Source organism: Mycetomoellerius zeteki, unplaced genomic scaffold (genome assembly GCF_001594055.1).
Source record: "Mycetomoellerius zeteki isolate Tzet28-1 unplaced genomic scaffold, Tzet1.0 scaffold98, whole genome shotgun sequence".
Lineage (NCBI taxonomy): Eukaryota > Metazoa > Arthropoda > Insecta > Hymenoptera > Formicidae > Mycetomoellerius > Mycetomoellerius zeteki.
The window spans coordinates 1,670,959-1,687,205 of NW_017258021.1; the positions used below are offsets into that span (position 1 = coordinate 1,670,959).

Consider the following 16,247-nt stretch of genomic DNA (forward strand, 5'->3'; position numbering starts at 1 on the left):
TCGGAAACGGGATATTTCGATAGTATACGTTCCAAGGAACATTTTAGTACCAAAAACTTGCGAGTAACAAATTCTATACATGTAAATTTTGGTCATAACGTTGCGACGCGCGACAATGCAGTTTTGATTATTTATCGGAATTTGTTTAACAATGTGATTTTTTTCGATATTTCTTTGCTATCCTAGAGCAACAAAAAAGCAACAAAATCTGGTGCATTTGTTTTTTTGATATCGCAGCTCTATATATATTTTTTCATTATGGGGGTGGTCCAGCTTTATATTAACCTGGACCCCCCTCCATTTTTTTTTATTGCTGCTAAACGGTTGGAGCAACAAATTTCGCTCTAGAGCAACTAATTAGCAACAAAAGAGCACTAAATTTTTGACCTATCGCGAATTTGATTTTCGATGGTGGGGGGTCTAGGTTAATGGGGGTGTATAACGCGTATAGTGTTTATAAATAATGTATACACGGAATCTAAAAGCTATTAGGTTTAAGGAAAAACACAAAGAAAATTTTTAGTGAACAAAATTTTATTTTATCAATTACAGTATTGCTGGAATTGTTGTCCTCGTTGTCGAATACATAACTATGCTCACCAAATTATCGATGCCTGAACCTTTGGCAACGTATTTTGGTTTTTTAATTGCTCGAATGCGTAATTAGTTGCGTGATTAATCGCTCGACAAACCGTAGCTTAGCCGTAATAGCATACGTACGCAATGAATTTTCAAACTCGATTTTCTCGAAAACTAAGCAGAAAGTCGAAAAATTTTATTCTACATGTTTTTTTTACTTTTTTATAAGGAATCTCGTCGTGCTCGCTTTTACATGTTATTCAGCTGGACCCTGTGTATAATATATATCTATATATTATATAAATTATATACACACACATATATATATATATATATAGATGTATAGATATATGTGCTGCTGTTGCCAAGTGTATGTGTATTTGAATAACTGTGAAATGCATTATAATTTCGGTATTTATCGGCTTGACTCCGTTGGTATATCGGAATAGAACGTGTATGTCGGCAAGATAGGAAATTGTAGCTGTATATTGCCGACTGTAGCTTACCCACTACGGGTAAATTCATTATCCGTTTCTTATCGCGTGTATCTCTTTCGCATATCCTGGAAGCAACCTTATATTTATCGTACGTCCACACAATAAGTCCCCATTCACTTTTACCACAAATCGCTCTATAATAACTGCTTTGAATTCGATAATACCATATATATTTTAATATATGGTATATTTAACTAAGTATTGTATATTTAACTAAGAAGCAATAATAATCTCTAAGATGTAACTATTGTTCTGATAGTAAGGTGCAGCAAGGTTTATCTATATATTCATGGGAATCTTATTTACATTAACAATTTTAGAAACAATTTGGATAATTATAATGCTTGATGTATACGGTATTAAAATATTTGACAATAATGAAATTAATGAAAAATTATACCATCATTAAAAAATTTAACTTATTTATTTAATTGATATTTTAAAATCACAGAAAATATGTGTGTGATTGTCCCCATGACGTAAATGTTTCATTCTCGTGGATATCAATAATCAATCAGAAATTAGCCTAAAATGTTATCTGTTAAGCTAATAGAACGTTATTAGAAATTTGTTACAAATAAGGAATTTGCCTCAAAATTATATTCGATATTATTATGCATAATGAAACATTTTATATTCTTACATCATTTACACTTGTAAATGTTGTCACTAATATCATTGAAAACGTATCGCAGCGTTGCAGTGAATTATTCTAAATAATTCCGCAATTTTCAGATATAAACTCAAAAGTTACTGCTCGGAAATTATTGTTTGAATACGTAACGCACGTGGCAAATTAAATTTCACCATGTGAGAATGCTTTGGTAAATATTCGCTGCAACGAACTGGAATATAATGCCGTATAATAAATGATTTCGAGACAGTCGGCGGATCGATAGAATCGCGCGGTGGTATTGTACCGCGCCAAGATGATTAATTAAATGCAAACACCGCCACGCCCACATGCGGCGGGACGAGGTGGATTAATATAACCGCGCGGTCGTATTAACTGCGTGGCGACATGTGAAGTGACCGATCCTCCAAGGGAAATGTGTGATATCGTGATAAATGTAGGTCGGTATCGTGTCATTTAAAGGGAGTGACTTTCCCTTTTTGTGCGGCTATCAATCCTAAAATACATGCTACCGTAATGAAGACTTGTGGATGTCAAGATGAAAAGCGATTTCGCGAGATTCACATTGGAACGGTAGTCTGTAATTACTTCGGAAATTATTCAGGGTAAAAGTCTTAATCGACGAAACGCGAAGAAGAAAATAAACGCTGCATTCTAAAGTAAATATGCGGATTTCTTTGAAGGAACCTCGGAGACGATGTGGTTAGACTAATTGCGATGGTGAATTCAGTTAAAAGAAAGAATAGAGGAAAAAGAAATGTTAAGGGATAGTTAGCCTAGATAGAAGTATAGAAGGGAAGATTGCTACTGAAAGGACAATGAAATCGTGCGAACCGTAGAATGAAAATCGTCTCTGATCGATCTGCTTAATGATGCCATTAGCAGGATTCCCAATCTCAGTCGAAAAAGAACAAAAACATTTTCACGATTTGCATTCGCAGCAGTCGCCCGTAATTATTCTAAAAAAAGTTATGCTCACATGCGGCTTTACAAATTTTATAACACGTGGCCAGTATCTTTTTCAAAAATTATTTCCTCGTAAAAATGGAAAACCATACGTCACAAATAGATTGAAAGCGCAATCAATCTTTGGATGTTTACATTACAATCCTTTTAATTCTGTCTTTTAAATGGCAATATATGGTTTACGCAATTTATTTATCACTATTTTATTGTCTAAAATATGCAACACTTAAAAATTTTTAGAAAACAGCCGAAATTGAATCAGAGAAATACGGACATAGAAGAAACATCAAACAATAAACATTAATATAGTATTAAACTGAAATAGTGCTTTCGCAATATTTCAGTTCTGCTTATCGAAGCTTATGTTCCGTTTTGATTATTTTACTGTTTAAATTATATATAAGATAAATATATAAAGTAATAATACATATCATGCATCAAGTTACTGCGTATTAATTTTTGCATTGACATTTTTATCGCGAAGCCATTTTTGGAACACATTATTGTGTGCTGGATAATGCGTAAGACGATGTGCTTTTGGGAGGGTCGGTATAGCAGACTATAGTGTTTTCCGTTGGCCATCTGTCGAGGGGAATGCCCCCCGTGGATTAATTGGAATCTTGCGTATTGATCCAATAACGTGAGTGCTGGATACAAGAATCAGAGAGGGAAAACTTGAGAAGAGGGATGCTTGGGAGAAAGATGGAAAAAAATACAGAAACTCCGGAACGAGTTCGAATGTTATTGTTATATTGTGTTAGAAAAGTGCAACAAGAAAGATAAGTGCTATTATTTAAGAGAAATACAAACAGGAATAAGTTATTAAACTGTATGAAATTTTTCACATTAGGAAAATAACGGTATTAATATGTTTAATAATAGAATAAGATAAAATTTATTTATTTTTCTAAAGAATTTTCCCTATTTTATATTAATATTTTTATATTAAATATTTATATCTCTTTTTAAATATATTATATGTGTATTTATATTTATATCTTTTTACAACTTTTTTCAGAGAGTTTCCTCATATAATGTAATTCCTTATAATATTGTTAAATCAAATTCACTGAAAATATTCTATATGTTTCTTGTTGTAACGAATTTTATATTTTCAGTAATAACTAAATCTCTCTGAAAATTTTAATCGAATATCGAATAAAACGCACGTACATAGAGTCCTATAAAAATTTCGCGATGTTTCTTCTAACGAATACACGCCCGCGCCGCAATGCACGATCAGTATTTACATTCCACCTAAAATCCACTTAAACTTCTCAAAGCTTTTAAAGGTTTATCTTCGTCTCGCTTATAGCACGTCATGTCACAAGCCGACGATGTATTCCGCGTTAATTGTGCGCCTTAATTAAAACTAATATCGCCTAAATTAAAATAAATTAAAACGCGGCAGCCCTTCGCTCCACTACCGCACAGTCGTTCCCTTTATAAAGACCTTCAAAAAAAAGTTCTAAAGAGAAGGTACGTCGCTTGCCCGAGAATATGTGTGTGTGTGTGTGTGTGTGTGTGTGTGTGTGTGTGTGTGTGTGTGTGTGTGTGTATAGGTCGTAGTCACTCTTGCATTTTTTCACGCTTCGAAAATCACACTTGGAATATTTTTTTTTAGTCTGCTTTTTCGTTTGCTGGAACTACGATTTTACATTTCCTTGCAATATTTCTCTCTCGTTTGTAGAATGAGAACTGAAATTTTTTTCCATTGGATAGACGGGGAGTAGAACGTACACAGATAGGAAATAAGACGAGGGAGATGGCAAAGAGGTGCGTTTCTTTAGAATAGTGTTTGACACATTTACGGAATGTGCATTGAGAAAATTTTCTGGTTGAAAATGGAAAGAAAACTGATCATATTATGAATTAGAATTCCGGTTATCTCGACTAGAAATATATCTTAGATTCAACCAGAAAATTCTAATTTGTTCATTTTCAACCAGAATTCCAATTAATGCAACCGGACTTTTTTCAACGTGTGCATATAATCTAATTACTCTGATAGCAACGTGCAAAGCATGCGAATTGCTCGGGGAAATATATTTCTCTAATAATTTACTTTATATGCCATTTGCGTGTTTGTTCGTTATCAAAATATTTTTTATTTATTTTCGAGTTATTCACATTAATATCAATAAAGTCGCCAGTGACAGAGGAACGTATACATGGACACTCCTTTTCCGCGTGCGCGCGAATTTTCATAGTTTTGAAGTTACCAAAAAATTTTTATGTTGCCAAAAATATAACTGCGATTTGAAGTGCGATTTGAGTGGTTCTCTCCAATAACGGATCAAATTTGCTTAATTAGTAAATTGAGTTAAGATAATTTTCGATAATTCGATAAAGACCGATCGAAAGCGAAATTGGAGCGTTCAGTAAGCAACAGAAATTCCGATATCGGTATAATTTATTCAAGATCGTACAGACCGAATCTTACAGCGGAATATCTAATAATAATAATATAATAATACACTAAAAAACTACACATCTCTGCGAGTGCCAGATATAGTGTATACTCTAGATTCTACACATTTATAGAATTCTCTATCTAAAGACTCTCACGGAGATTTAAATATGGCGAGGTTTTTCCCCTTCTCTCCCTTTCCTTTTCCACCATGTTCCTCCGCATCCCGATGGTAAGGCACACCGGGCTTTCTCTCTGCATCGATCTTCTTTCTCTTCTTCCGACGTATTGCTCTCCAAAGACATGATCTGTAGACTGTGCCATCCGTGTGTCAAACTAATCGACAGAAATTAATAAAATAGGACGCGAAAACGACTAGTCTTATTTCTTTCTATTCAACGGTGTAATGGGAAATGGCCGTCTTCACGCTTCCTCTCTCTCTCTCTCTCTCTCTCTCTCTCTCTCTCTCTCTCTCTCTCTCTCTCTCTCTCTCTCTCATTTTCGTTGACCATATTTAACATATTATTTAGATACGGACTGAAAAGTCTATAAATTAAGTCTTTGAAGCTCTCCGTCAAGATCATTTTCTCTCTCTTATTTATTGGTTCCTGTCTCAACAGGGTAAAGAGGCAATTGGTCAGATCACGTCACAGAAGTTTGTCAACTAGCTAAAGTCTTTACATATGCTTAACCAAACTTAACTTCTTTAATCCGGAGAGTGCGTAGTCAGTGGAGCAATGATGCTCCTTAATCTAAGATACGTTAGGTTTTTCTAAATCACAGATAGAGCATTGCTTAAACGTAGAAAAAATCGTGCGTATGTGAGGCGTGGATGGGATCGAACCCGGATCCATGGATTGCTAGTCCGCGGATCGAGCCACCCGACGTCTCAGCTAAGATTCGTGTATCATTGGCACCTCTGCAAACACCGCTTCGCATAAAGAGCAATGTTTGCAGAGATGCTAGTGATCCACACGGATGAAGGCAGTGCTGCCGCCTGGCGTCGGTGCCCTGAGCTACCTGCGCGGGGACCGGGAGGATTGCACGACAAACCCACCCCAATGCCCACCGGTCCTCCATCCATATTCCCCACACTTGTATCCCCTACGACAAACACACGACCACCACCGCATCACCACTACCAACCGTGCGAGATCCAACCTCAGTAGTTTTATCAATGTGGCTCGACGTGGAACAGTCATGTCGATAGGGTTGCTGCTTTTCCGACCTTCTGACATGCCTCGCCCGGCTAATGCGACAGCTAATCAAATCCCAAAAGAAATAGTGCATCCGGCAGGTGTTCATTCAGTCAAAAACGCATCTTCGTCTTCTAAAACGAATTCCTCAATATTTTTTCGCTTGACGTTTCATTGTACCAAGTATGCACTAGTTTTGAAATTGTTCACTTTAGAGCTTACCTCCGACTTGATTCCTCCTTAACTCTCTTCGTTCGAACTTTTTCTTACACATGACTGTGGCTGTTGAGACACACGGTGGTGCACTTTGAAGATACTACTGAATAAAAGATGAGAGTGCTGCAGATACATCCGATAATGCAGCTTTTGAATTATTGCAATGTAAGAATATTGTACAAAGATTACGGCGATGCTATGGATTATACGAAGCAAGATTGAGGATCGTGGAAGAACATTTCTTCTTCGTTGAACTTTCATGAGAAAAGCAATTTGCGTGGTTATTCAAGCTTGCGAGCAATTTTTCTTTTTATCTCAGATGAAGTCTGATCGAACAGATTACAAAACGTTCTTTCTCTGAAGTCTCATTTGATCGAATACAACGATATTTTCGTATCGTCTATAATTGAAGAACAAACCTTTTCAGCCAGATCTAAATACGCGTTGGTGGAAATGTAAATCGATATCCAATATTACTTAATTCAGCCGAGAAAAACTAGAACATCAAAAGGTAATACGGACGAAATTAGAAATGATGTTTCTGACTCGACAACGGAATTATTTCGATTCCTTTCCCACGGTACCATCAGAATGCAAAAACCTCGGTATAACACCAAGTGGGAAGATAGTCCGCTTTGCCGCTTCAGTTTCACCTATACTAAAATTTATTGTTTACAATGTCTAATAAAATCCTCGAATTTATTTCTTTTCATTGTTTCTATAGTATTATGGTCTAAGCAATCGCTTTGAAAACCTACTATGACTTTTAGACTAAATAAAAACTAAGTCAAGGACTGTTTAGCGAAAATCATCACTTCTTCTATATTGAACTTGAAGTATCGCGAAAGGTTAAGAGAGTGATGAAATTTTGTTTTTTTTCTATAATGCTACACAGTCTAATTATTGTGAATGCGAATTTTGAATAGAACGGAAAACTGAGTCGGGAACTGCGTTTATTGTGAACAGCAAAGATCACTTCTTCCATGTTGAAGTTAAAGTAATCGTGAGAGAGACGGGATAAAAAATAGGAAAATAAAAGAAAAGAAAGTAGTGACAGAAGGCTTACGATCGACCTCAACCTAGCGTTAACCTTTTCATCGACCCCGTTGTCCGCCACCCCTTTGCAGTGTCGCTCCAATTCCATGTGCTAGTCGTAAACGGAAATAGGGCCGATTCATTACTCAGTAAATGGTCGTGGCGCGGTTATTGTAGGTGCGGAATTAATAGAAGAAGATAAATAACGAGAGAGAGAGAGAGAGAGAGAGAGAGAGAGAGAGAGAGAGAGAGAGAGGCCGCCACCTTTTAATCTTTGATTACTTGGCAACGAAGTATCGAAGCATGCGTCACGAAAAATATCGAAATGTCATATATAACACCGCAAATATGATTCTGTTAATAAATTTCTGAATTTCATTATATATTCTTTAGACAATATTTTAATCTCAATCTTATGGTTTCATGCGAATTTGCCAGAGCAAAACTTGCCCTTCGCGAATCCTCTGCCTATTCAAGTATCGATCTCACACGAGTGACGAGTAGACACATCCGACCTCCACCGAAACTATGTTACAACCTACGACCTTCTTCCAGTTCCGACTTTCGATTGGATTACCCGTCGTGTTCGTGCGATCAATGACGAACGAGAGAATTTCCGGAGCTCATCCGGGCGGCGACCGGCCCGCAGTAGATCAGCATTTTCCGGATTAATACGAGCAACACGCGATGTTATTTCTCAACGAGGGGTCACTGCGCGACGATAACGCGCAGGAATATCCACGGACGCGCTCCGGCCATTTTGCGGACTATAGGTACAACGTAGATGCGTCCCGATAACGGAATGCCTCTGTCATTTGTCGTGACTTCATGATCCTTGGCGATTCAAACAGTCTTCTTGCGCAACAAACCGATTAAAACGATTTCCACTATTTTTAAAAATAATTCTGCGTTTCTGCATTTTAATAAAGGGGCAGAAAAAGAACTGTTGACGGCTGAGGAAAGTGAGAACGGCTCTTTGAATCGACCAGTGTGGCGAGCAGCCGCGCCTCTCGGTAGCTGCCTTATCGACTGGAAATACCATTGCTGTACCATGGTGTGTCCACGCTGACGAGTATCGAGGACAATGTAATAGTTTATAAGAGTTAAAAAAACCCGGTGGTCAACGTAACACAACAGTCGCGTTCGGGCGTTTCCTCTTTGTTTCCGTTCGTAGAGTTCCACCGTAATCATGCAAACATTCATAAAATCTTCGTCTCCATTTTTTACTTTTTCACCCTCTATCGGTCCCCTTGATCGCGAAAACCGTCTGGCAAAAGCACGCGACACCAATTCGACTTTTAATCGATGATACACTTTCCACATCCTCCTATGTCTCGACAAGTCTTGACGGTGATGATGATGACGTGGTTGGAAGTGGACCACCAGGACGAGGACAATGTCCCATCACACCAGTAACTCTTTAAAGGCGTACTGCTGTGACAGGACAATATCCCCGGCCGGTGGGCTGATTTCTCTCCGATGTCTTCCTTCCCCTTGTTCGGGGTTAGTACTGCTCTTCTCTCGATGCTCCCTCTCTCTCTCTCTCTTTCTCTCTCTCTCTCTCTCTCTCTCTCTCTCTCTCTCTCTCTCTTTGTCTTTTTCTCTTTCTCTTCCCAACTGCTTCTCGGTGCGGCAGTCAAACGGATTGTTGAGCGAGATATGGCGGCCGGCGAAAAATACCCCTTTGCGAAGGCCGTATCATTCGGTCGAGCGTCCCGACGGCACTGCGTCGCTCGGTGGCGGCGGCGCCTCCGCACCCTCTCCCCAACCACCCACCCGCCTCCTCCCCACTAGGACTGGGGCTCTTCTACCTTCGAGCCTCTCCCACCGCGAGGAAAATTCACCCTGTTCGTCTTCGATATGATCCTCCGGTCTAGTGTACGTGCGCACGCATGCGCGGGAGGGAGAGAGTATTTGCGCGTGTTTATCTGTGTGTGTTTGTGTGCGTATACGTGACAGGGAGGGATACAGAGAACTCACAGGGCGCGGAAGAGTAGCACCGGCGCGAGAGGGGGACCGAGTACGACCCCTCGACGTTGCTGGGGGCGGACGCGGAGACTGCTGCTTGGTACTAGGGATGTCTAGCGATACTGAAAATACTGAAAGTACATACGATCTCACTACACTGGTCTCGCCACCCCTCAGCCATCCAACTCTCCCTCCTATCTCTCTTTTTCTCATCCCTTCTCTTTCTATCGTTACTTCTCTTCCTCTCCCTTTCGCTACCCTTCTCCCTTTTGTTTTCCTTTTTTCTTTATTTTTTCTTTTTCTTTCACTCACTTTTTCACCTCACGTCCCGTCCTCACCGTCGTAACGTAAGACGATCGAGGTCATCGGGAAAAGAGGATGCTTGGCTTGTTGCGTTATGGACATTCATGAATTTTTATAATGCGCGTTTATGATCGCATCATCGAACGATTATGGATCGCTATTTACATTGCCGCGAAAACCATATATCTACCGATGTGTATCTTTTTTCGATGACAATATGGTTCGATTAAATAGTCGATAACCCACGTCACGCTGGCCGATTGTGCAATCGTCCACTCGAACCACATCAAACAGTTTTTTTAAATCTCAGTTTACGTGGCGATATTTCGATTTCGCGGCGATAGCTCGATAACCGCAAAGCGTACGACGCATCAACGAGAAAATTAAATCTGTAACGCGCGGAATTATTTTGCACACAATTTTAAATTCGCGTGAACAGTAACGTGTGAAGACACGAACACAAACAGATAAACATTGTTCCGAAATAATTAAAAAATCAAAAAAATTTAAAGACTTAACATAGATCACATTTGTTGATGAAAACGATGCGTTAATCCTGGCGTAAATCTAATTACGAGACTTGCGGAGTTTTTTTTCTCACAACTTCGTGGATTCGATGCGTGCGTGCGTACGGACGAACGAATGCACGGTGGATGTTCCATTGATTGATTTTCTCTTTGGACTAAATGGAAGACAATCTGAAGATATCGCTGTATTGGAAAAATTCTGATTTCAAGAGACGACATTTCGAATGTTAAAGGACTGCTTGATACAGTAAATCGCAGGGAAGATGCAAACGATATATCGCGCTCTAGACATCCTTTTTTTAACTTGCAACTTTTTACCCTCCAGTAAAAAATCGTCTGGAGAATTTTCCGATATTAACGGCAATAAACGTCCCCCTTGGAAACGAGACGTACGATCGTGTGACGTACCTTCAATGTGAGAGCGAATGGAGTAAGATAGCGATAAGTGCGAAAAGCGTGAAAAAAAGGAAGAGTTTAATAATCATGACGTTCCGTTGAAGAAAGCTTACGACGAGGGAAAGGAGACAAAAAGAATATGAAGAGAGGAAACGTCGTAAGACGTTTTCCTCGGTGAGACCGATCGCGGCTTCCTCGGAGGAGGGAGATCGCGGGAGACCGAAGCCGACATGACCGAGCGAGCGGCGCCGAGAGCCGTGCGGTGGTGCGAGCCGCACACGGCGAGAAGAACGCCGCGGAGGGGTGTATTGATCCACTGGCTGCGCGTTCTCGTCGGCGTTGTGCCCCACGACAGGCAACTACCACCCGCTCTCCCTCGCGCCACTTCGTCCCACCGCCGCCGCCACTCCCAACCCCAAACGACTCGCTCGTTTCGCCCTCCTGGCTCTTTCTCCTCTCTTCTCTCGCTCGTCCGGACCTTCCGCTCCACCCTCGCCGCACTCCATCCTGCTCTAACCCCTGTATGCCACCCGCCCTACATCCCCGCGACACCCTTCGTCGCGCGCATGTCGACCATGCCGCTCGCGGCGATATATCCGAACCGGGCTAACGCGCAACCCCCGTGGCTCTCCTCCGACCGTCCACCCCGCTGCTACACAGCGCACCCCGCTGTCCCGTCCACTCGCCATCCTCTCCTTTCCCGCGCGCACCCCCGCTGTACGGACGTAACGCCGTCGGTGCTGGCGGTGAATGTACGACGCGTTACGACGCTGGGATCCTGAGGGAAAAGGCATCGCGACGGCACGGTATATCTCCGGTTAGATATACACGACGGAACGACCATAGTTTCTCTTAGTTTCATACGTATCTCTCGAGTCACATGCGAGACGCAGCATGGGCGAGACCACGCCAGTACTGCTCGTAGATGGGATATTGGTTTGTTACTCGCGATATATGAGATATCTTTCTAACTGAAAGAAAAGAAGGGATGTATCGGACGTGAATAAAGCGCGCACAGAATGTCTGCAGCCACACGGAAAGGACGATTTTACTTTTAAAAATTAGTTAGATGTAGATTTGACAATAATTTTATTGAACCATCAAAATAATTGCGTAGGAAATCTCAAACATAAGGAGCTACAAAAGGCTTACAACAAGTTTTGACATTTTACCAATTTGAGCGTCCTATAATAATAATTTTGATGGTTCCACAAAATTATTTTTAGATTTGTATTTAGCTAAATTTTTAAATACCTTAAAAGCGTACAGTCTTGCTTTGCGATGGCAAAATTCACGACATGATGCTCGTTATTATTATATGGATACAGCATAAGTAAAAGACAAAATAATTCTATCAAAGATGCCGCAGTAGCCAACTGCAATGCACTTTTATTTCGCATTTGATCAAGAATTAAATTATGTGGCGTGAAACGATCTTGTAATTTATTAATTATAAGGAGACGAAGACTTTCGGAATAAAACAATGTAACAGATTTTTAAACGCGATAAACACAGTAGGTTCGTGACGTCAAAACACGAATTATTTAACGACGTCGAATATAAGCGAATATAGACAAGACAACAATAATGCCATACGCAATTAATTAATATAATTGTAAAAATAATTAATCAAGGATGATAATGACATCATTGTCAGAATTAATCTCGTTTTATAATAGCAAACGTCATAAGTGACACGTAATTCTACAGATTATGTGCACGTTGCTTTTAATTAATTACTTTAACTGAATGTTTTACATCAGGCGTAATAATTGATCAGATATTGGCGCTCATCCGTGTCTCTAGATATTAAATGTAAGCGCGTTCGGTGGCAACAGTGGATGGTCGGAGATTTTTTTTTTATGGATATTGCGAGAGACAGGGCATGGACGGACACATTGTTTTTCTTTTCTCATGAGATTATCGATTATTCTACACAACAGCTTGGATGAAACGAGAACACTATCTAAAAACTTATTTCATGAAAAATAAATTTTATGAAAATGTCAAAAGTAACTACTAGAAAATGATTTTTATAACGTCAAGAATAAAAGTGTTTTTATTTTGCGAACAACTCACCTTCAAAATACGAGGATTCCGCAGGTCGTAAAATCTCGGTACTGATGGAATTTCGTATCTTTGGTAATCGGTCAACCTAAAAGACAACAATATTATCCGCTTATACTTGGAAAGATATAGGTATTTATTCTCGCGTGCAGTTTTTGTGATTTACATAATCCTGACGAATGCGTAAAAATTGCAAATGCGAAAAAACAGTAGACGAGGAACGTTATTTCCCGTTTTTACTTGATTCTGTGATAAAAATATATATATTTTTTTTTAACGGACCGCTTGGCATATTACACGGCATAAGTAAAAGTTCCTCGTAAGTAGACATAAAACGTGGCAGTGCCAAGGTCGTTAGCTCTCGGCAGACACAGTGACCTTAACACATCGGCGTTATACATAGAATGTAGATTGCTTACAGGAATAGACGGGCCGCGCTATATTTTCCGTCCAAGTTCCAGGGTTTGCTGACGCGATCGTTTTGCGAAATGATATATTATTTTTACACTTGTCGCGCGAGACAGAGTGTTTGTTTCACTTTATCGTCGATCCGGAAGAGCATAGAACTCACTACTTACTGAACGTCAATCGTAGTAATGAACAATCTATGGTAGATCAAGGAGGGTACGGCGAGCATTACGCAAGCGTTCAGTAAGACGAGCGGTATCAACTGAAACAAGAAAAATATACGAGCACGAGCTCTTAATAAAACTGTCGATATTTGTGAGATGTTTATCGCCATCTGCACGAACGCTTTTCTCAAGGAATGGCTGCAAAATGTAATAAATAGAAATCCGTTTGTATTTAACACTGATGTATAATTTAATTTGCGCACGAATATGTTAGCATTAAATTACTAACGCAAACGCTTTGTAGTTAAAAATGTTCATCTTTATATATCACAAGAATGAAAAAAATATATATAGGAAAAATTATATATATAGAAAAAATGATATATTAACAATATTAGTCAACAGTAGTTTAACTAAAAATAATCATGTTAATTCTTTAGTATCTATTAATAATAAAATAATCACATTCTTGTCACGTTCTTGTTTTAATAAAATGTTATTTGTTTCATTAATATTGTTATTGAATAAACAATATTATTTTCAAATTGCTTTATTTTAAGAAATAAAAGGAATTGGTGGTATATGTTTTAAAAAAAACTTATATAAAATTATAATATAATATTTAATAGCTTTTAGTACGGAAACTAACACGAGCCGGAATGGCACGTGGATTTTTGCTTGACCGCAAATGGTTTTACGATCGATTTATTTTTGTTCGCAGCGCCGGCATGGAGGCAACAAACGGCGCGATCGAGCACGACTTCCACAACACGTTGGTGCCGATAAACGGTAGCCATTCAGGCAGCTCCGGCAGGAGTACGCCGAACGGCGGCGACCCGGCGCCGGGCAAGCTTTTCGTGGGCGGCCTTTCCTGGCAGACGAGCAGCGAAAAGCTACGGGAATATTTTAACATGTTCGGCACTGTCACCGATGTTCTCATCATGAAGGATCCGATGACGCAGGTCGGTCTATCTGAGCATAACTCTCGGCTTGCTCGCCCGATCAATTACGGTTATTTATTGTACGAGGTTGTTCTCGCGTGACATCTAATTCACCAGCTGTCAAGCTAATAACGAAAGTCGTTCATTCCTATATCTCGCGTTTTCACGTTCTGATAATATTTCAAAGCCGCATTAATTAAGAGAATGCGTGCAATAGTATCTTTTAATTTAAACTTGTATGAGAAGTTAGTTTTTCTAATCTCTTTTTCTAATTTAACATTTCTAAGTTTATTCAGTACTTATCTATCTCCTAATGCATCGTATGTGTAATTTATATGATTATAGAAACTTATTTTCAAAAATAGTTTTGATTGAATATTTTGTTGATGTCATGGATATGATTAAATTTATATTATTCAATTTACGGTGAGAACAGCCTCGTATATTGCCCACGCGTTTCCAAATCGCGTTCATGCCGCGCCTGTTGATTTGCCGGTAACGGTTTTCGGCTCGACCCCGATCCTCGTGCTTCGCGGGGGGTCGGCCGCGAAAATGCCGCGAGAGAAAGGAGTTTACCTCGACAGGATTCGATGCACCAAGCAATCTCTCCTTCCACTTTTGCACGAACTATATACCGTAGTAGACCGTAGTAGATGAGAAGTTGTACTAATCGGTGTAATTAATTGCTGATAAAGTATCAAGAGAAGTAGATTGTATTAGGTATTATTAATCGCATTAATCGCATTATATATTAAAAGAAGGTGGGAGAGGCAGAGTTTTTGTTTTTTTTCTTCTTTTGTCGGATTTGCAGGCGGTAAATGTCGAATGCGGGTGTAATATCGGAGATTTCGCGAACGAGAATGGGTGGGACAGACGTAATATTTATACATATTATATATATATTATATATATATTAGTAGCTCCTTAACGTTCGTAATGGATTTGAGTCTTATCGCAGTCTTTGTTTCACGTAACATTAGAATGTTTGTCTTAAACATTGGCTTGGACAGTCTTGCATGCAAATGGTAGTTTGGTAGCACTAGTTAACCGTTTATAACAAAAGCTACGAGAGATCACCGAAAGCAGGATTTATTAAAGATCAGGATAATTTCGCAATCACAGAGCATTCTTATATTCCGAATCGAACCCGCAATGTTAGGGAGAAGACGAACGGATCAGTTTTGGTGACTATTTGAGCAGGCTAGAAGTGAACAGTAATTTTCTGAAAATCGTGTGGTACTTATTTTACTCGCAGTAATCGACAAATTATAATCAGCTTTGTCCCAACGCGTGAAAAGTTTTCATGGTCATGAAAACTCGTCCTAAACATTTAGCGGTCTTGCGATAACTGAACGAAGTGCGAATAAAAACGGTATACCCTCGATCAAGTCGGGAAAAATGAGTCGGATGTCGGAGCGTTCGATTGCGAGAGCGAAAAGCAGTCGCAACAAAAGAGGGAGACACGCAATAGACGGTCCATGTGCATCGTGCCGGTTCTCGGCTTGTTCGGTTACAGCGTAGCCGCGGTTTCGGCTTCATCACATTCGCCGAGCCCGGTAGCGTCGACAAAGTCCTCAAGTGTCCCATCCACACCCTGGATGGCAAGAAGATTGATCCGAAGCACGCGACGCCGAAGAATCGCGCGAAACAGGCCAATCGCACTAAGAAGATCTTCGTGGGTGGTGTCAGTCAGGACACCAGCAGCGACGAGGTCAAGGCCTACTTCAATCAATTTGGGAAGGTGGAGGAGACGGTGATGCTGATGGATCAACAAACGAAACGTCATCGCGGCTTCGGTTTTGTCACCTTCGAGAACGAGGACGTGGTGGACCGCGTGTGCGAGATACACTTCCATACGATCAAGAACAAGAAGGTCGAATGTAAGAAGGCGCAGCCGAAGGAGGCGGTGCAACCGGGCGCGCTAGCGCTCGGTAAGCGGG

The 16,247-nt window shown here is 39.9% G+C and overlaps 2 protein-coding genes across 5 annotated transcripts in view; one reads left to right on the forward strand and one right to left on the reverse strand.

Annotated features, from left to right (window-relative positions):
* Positions 1-16,247, forward strand: part of msi (RNA-binding protein musashi) — a 100,967-nt gene that overhangs the window by 71,118 nt on the left and 13,602 nt on the right. The window contains exons 4-5 of the mRNA XM_018460819.1: positions 14,088-14,328; positions 15,824-16,180. Coding sequence (XP_018316321.1) covers positions 14,088-14,328; positions 15,824-16,180 — 598 coding nt within the window. The remainder of the gene's footprint in view (positions 1-14,087; positions 14,329-15,823; positions 16,181-16,247) is intronic.
* LOC108730879 (uncharacterized) overlaps positions 1-16,247 on the reverse strand; it is a 60,779-nt gene that overhangs the window by 15,295 nt on the left and 29,237 nt on the right. The window contains exons 3-5 of one of the 4 annotated variants that reach the window (XM_018460821.1): positions 13,373-13,464; positions 12,807-12,882; positions 5,245-5,422 (exon numbers count right to left, since the gene is read on the reverse strand). In XM_018460821.1, coding sequence (XP_018316323.1) covers positions 5,245-5,422; positions 12,807-12,882; positions 13,373-13,464 — 346 coding nt within the window. Of the gene's footprint in view, positions 1-5,244; positions 5,423-6,247; positions 7,132-8,583; positions 8,906-12,806; positions 12,883-13,372; positions 13,465-16,247 lie in introns of those variants that run through there. The other 3 variants (XM_018460823.1, XM_018460820.1, XM_018460822.1) reach the window with 3 other exon arrangements.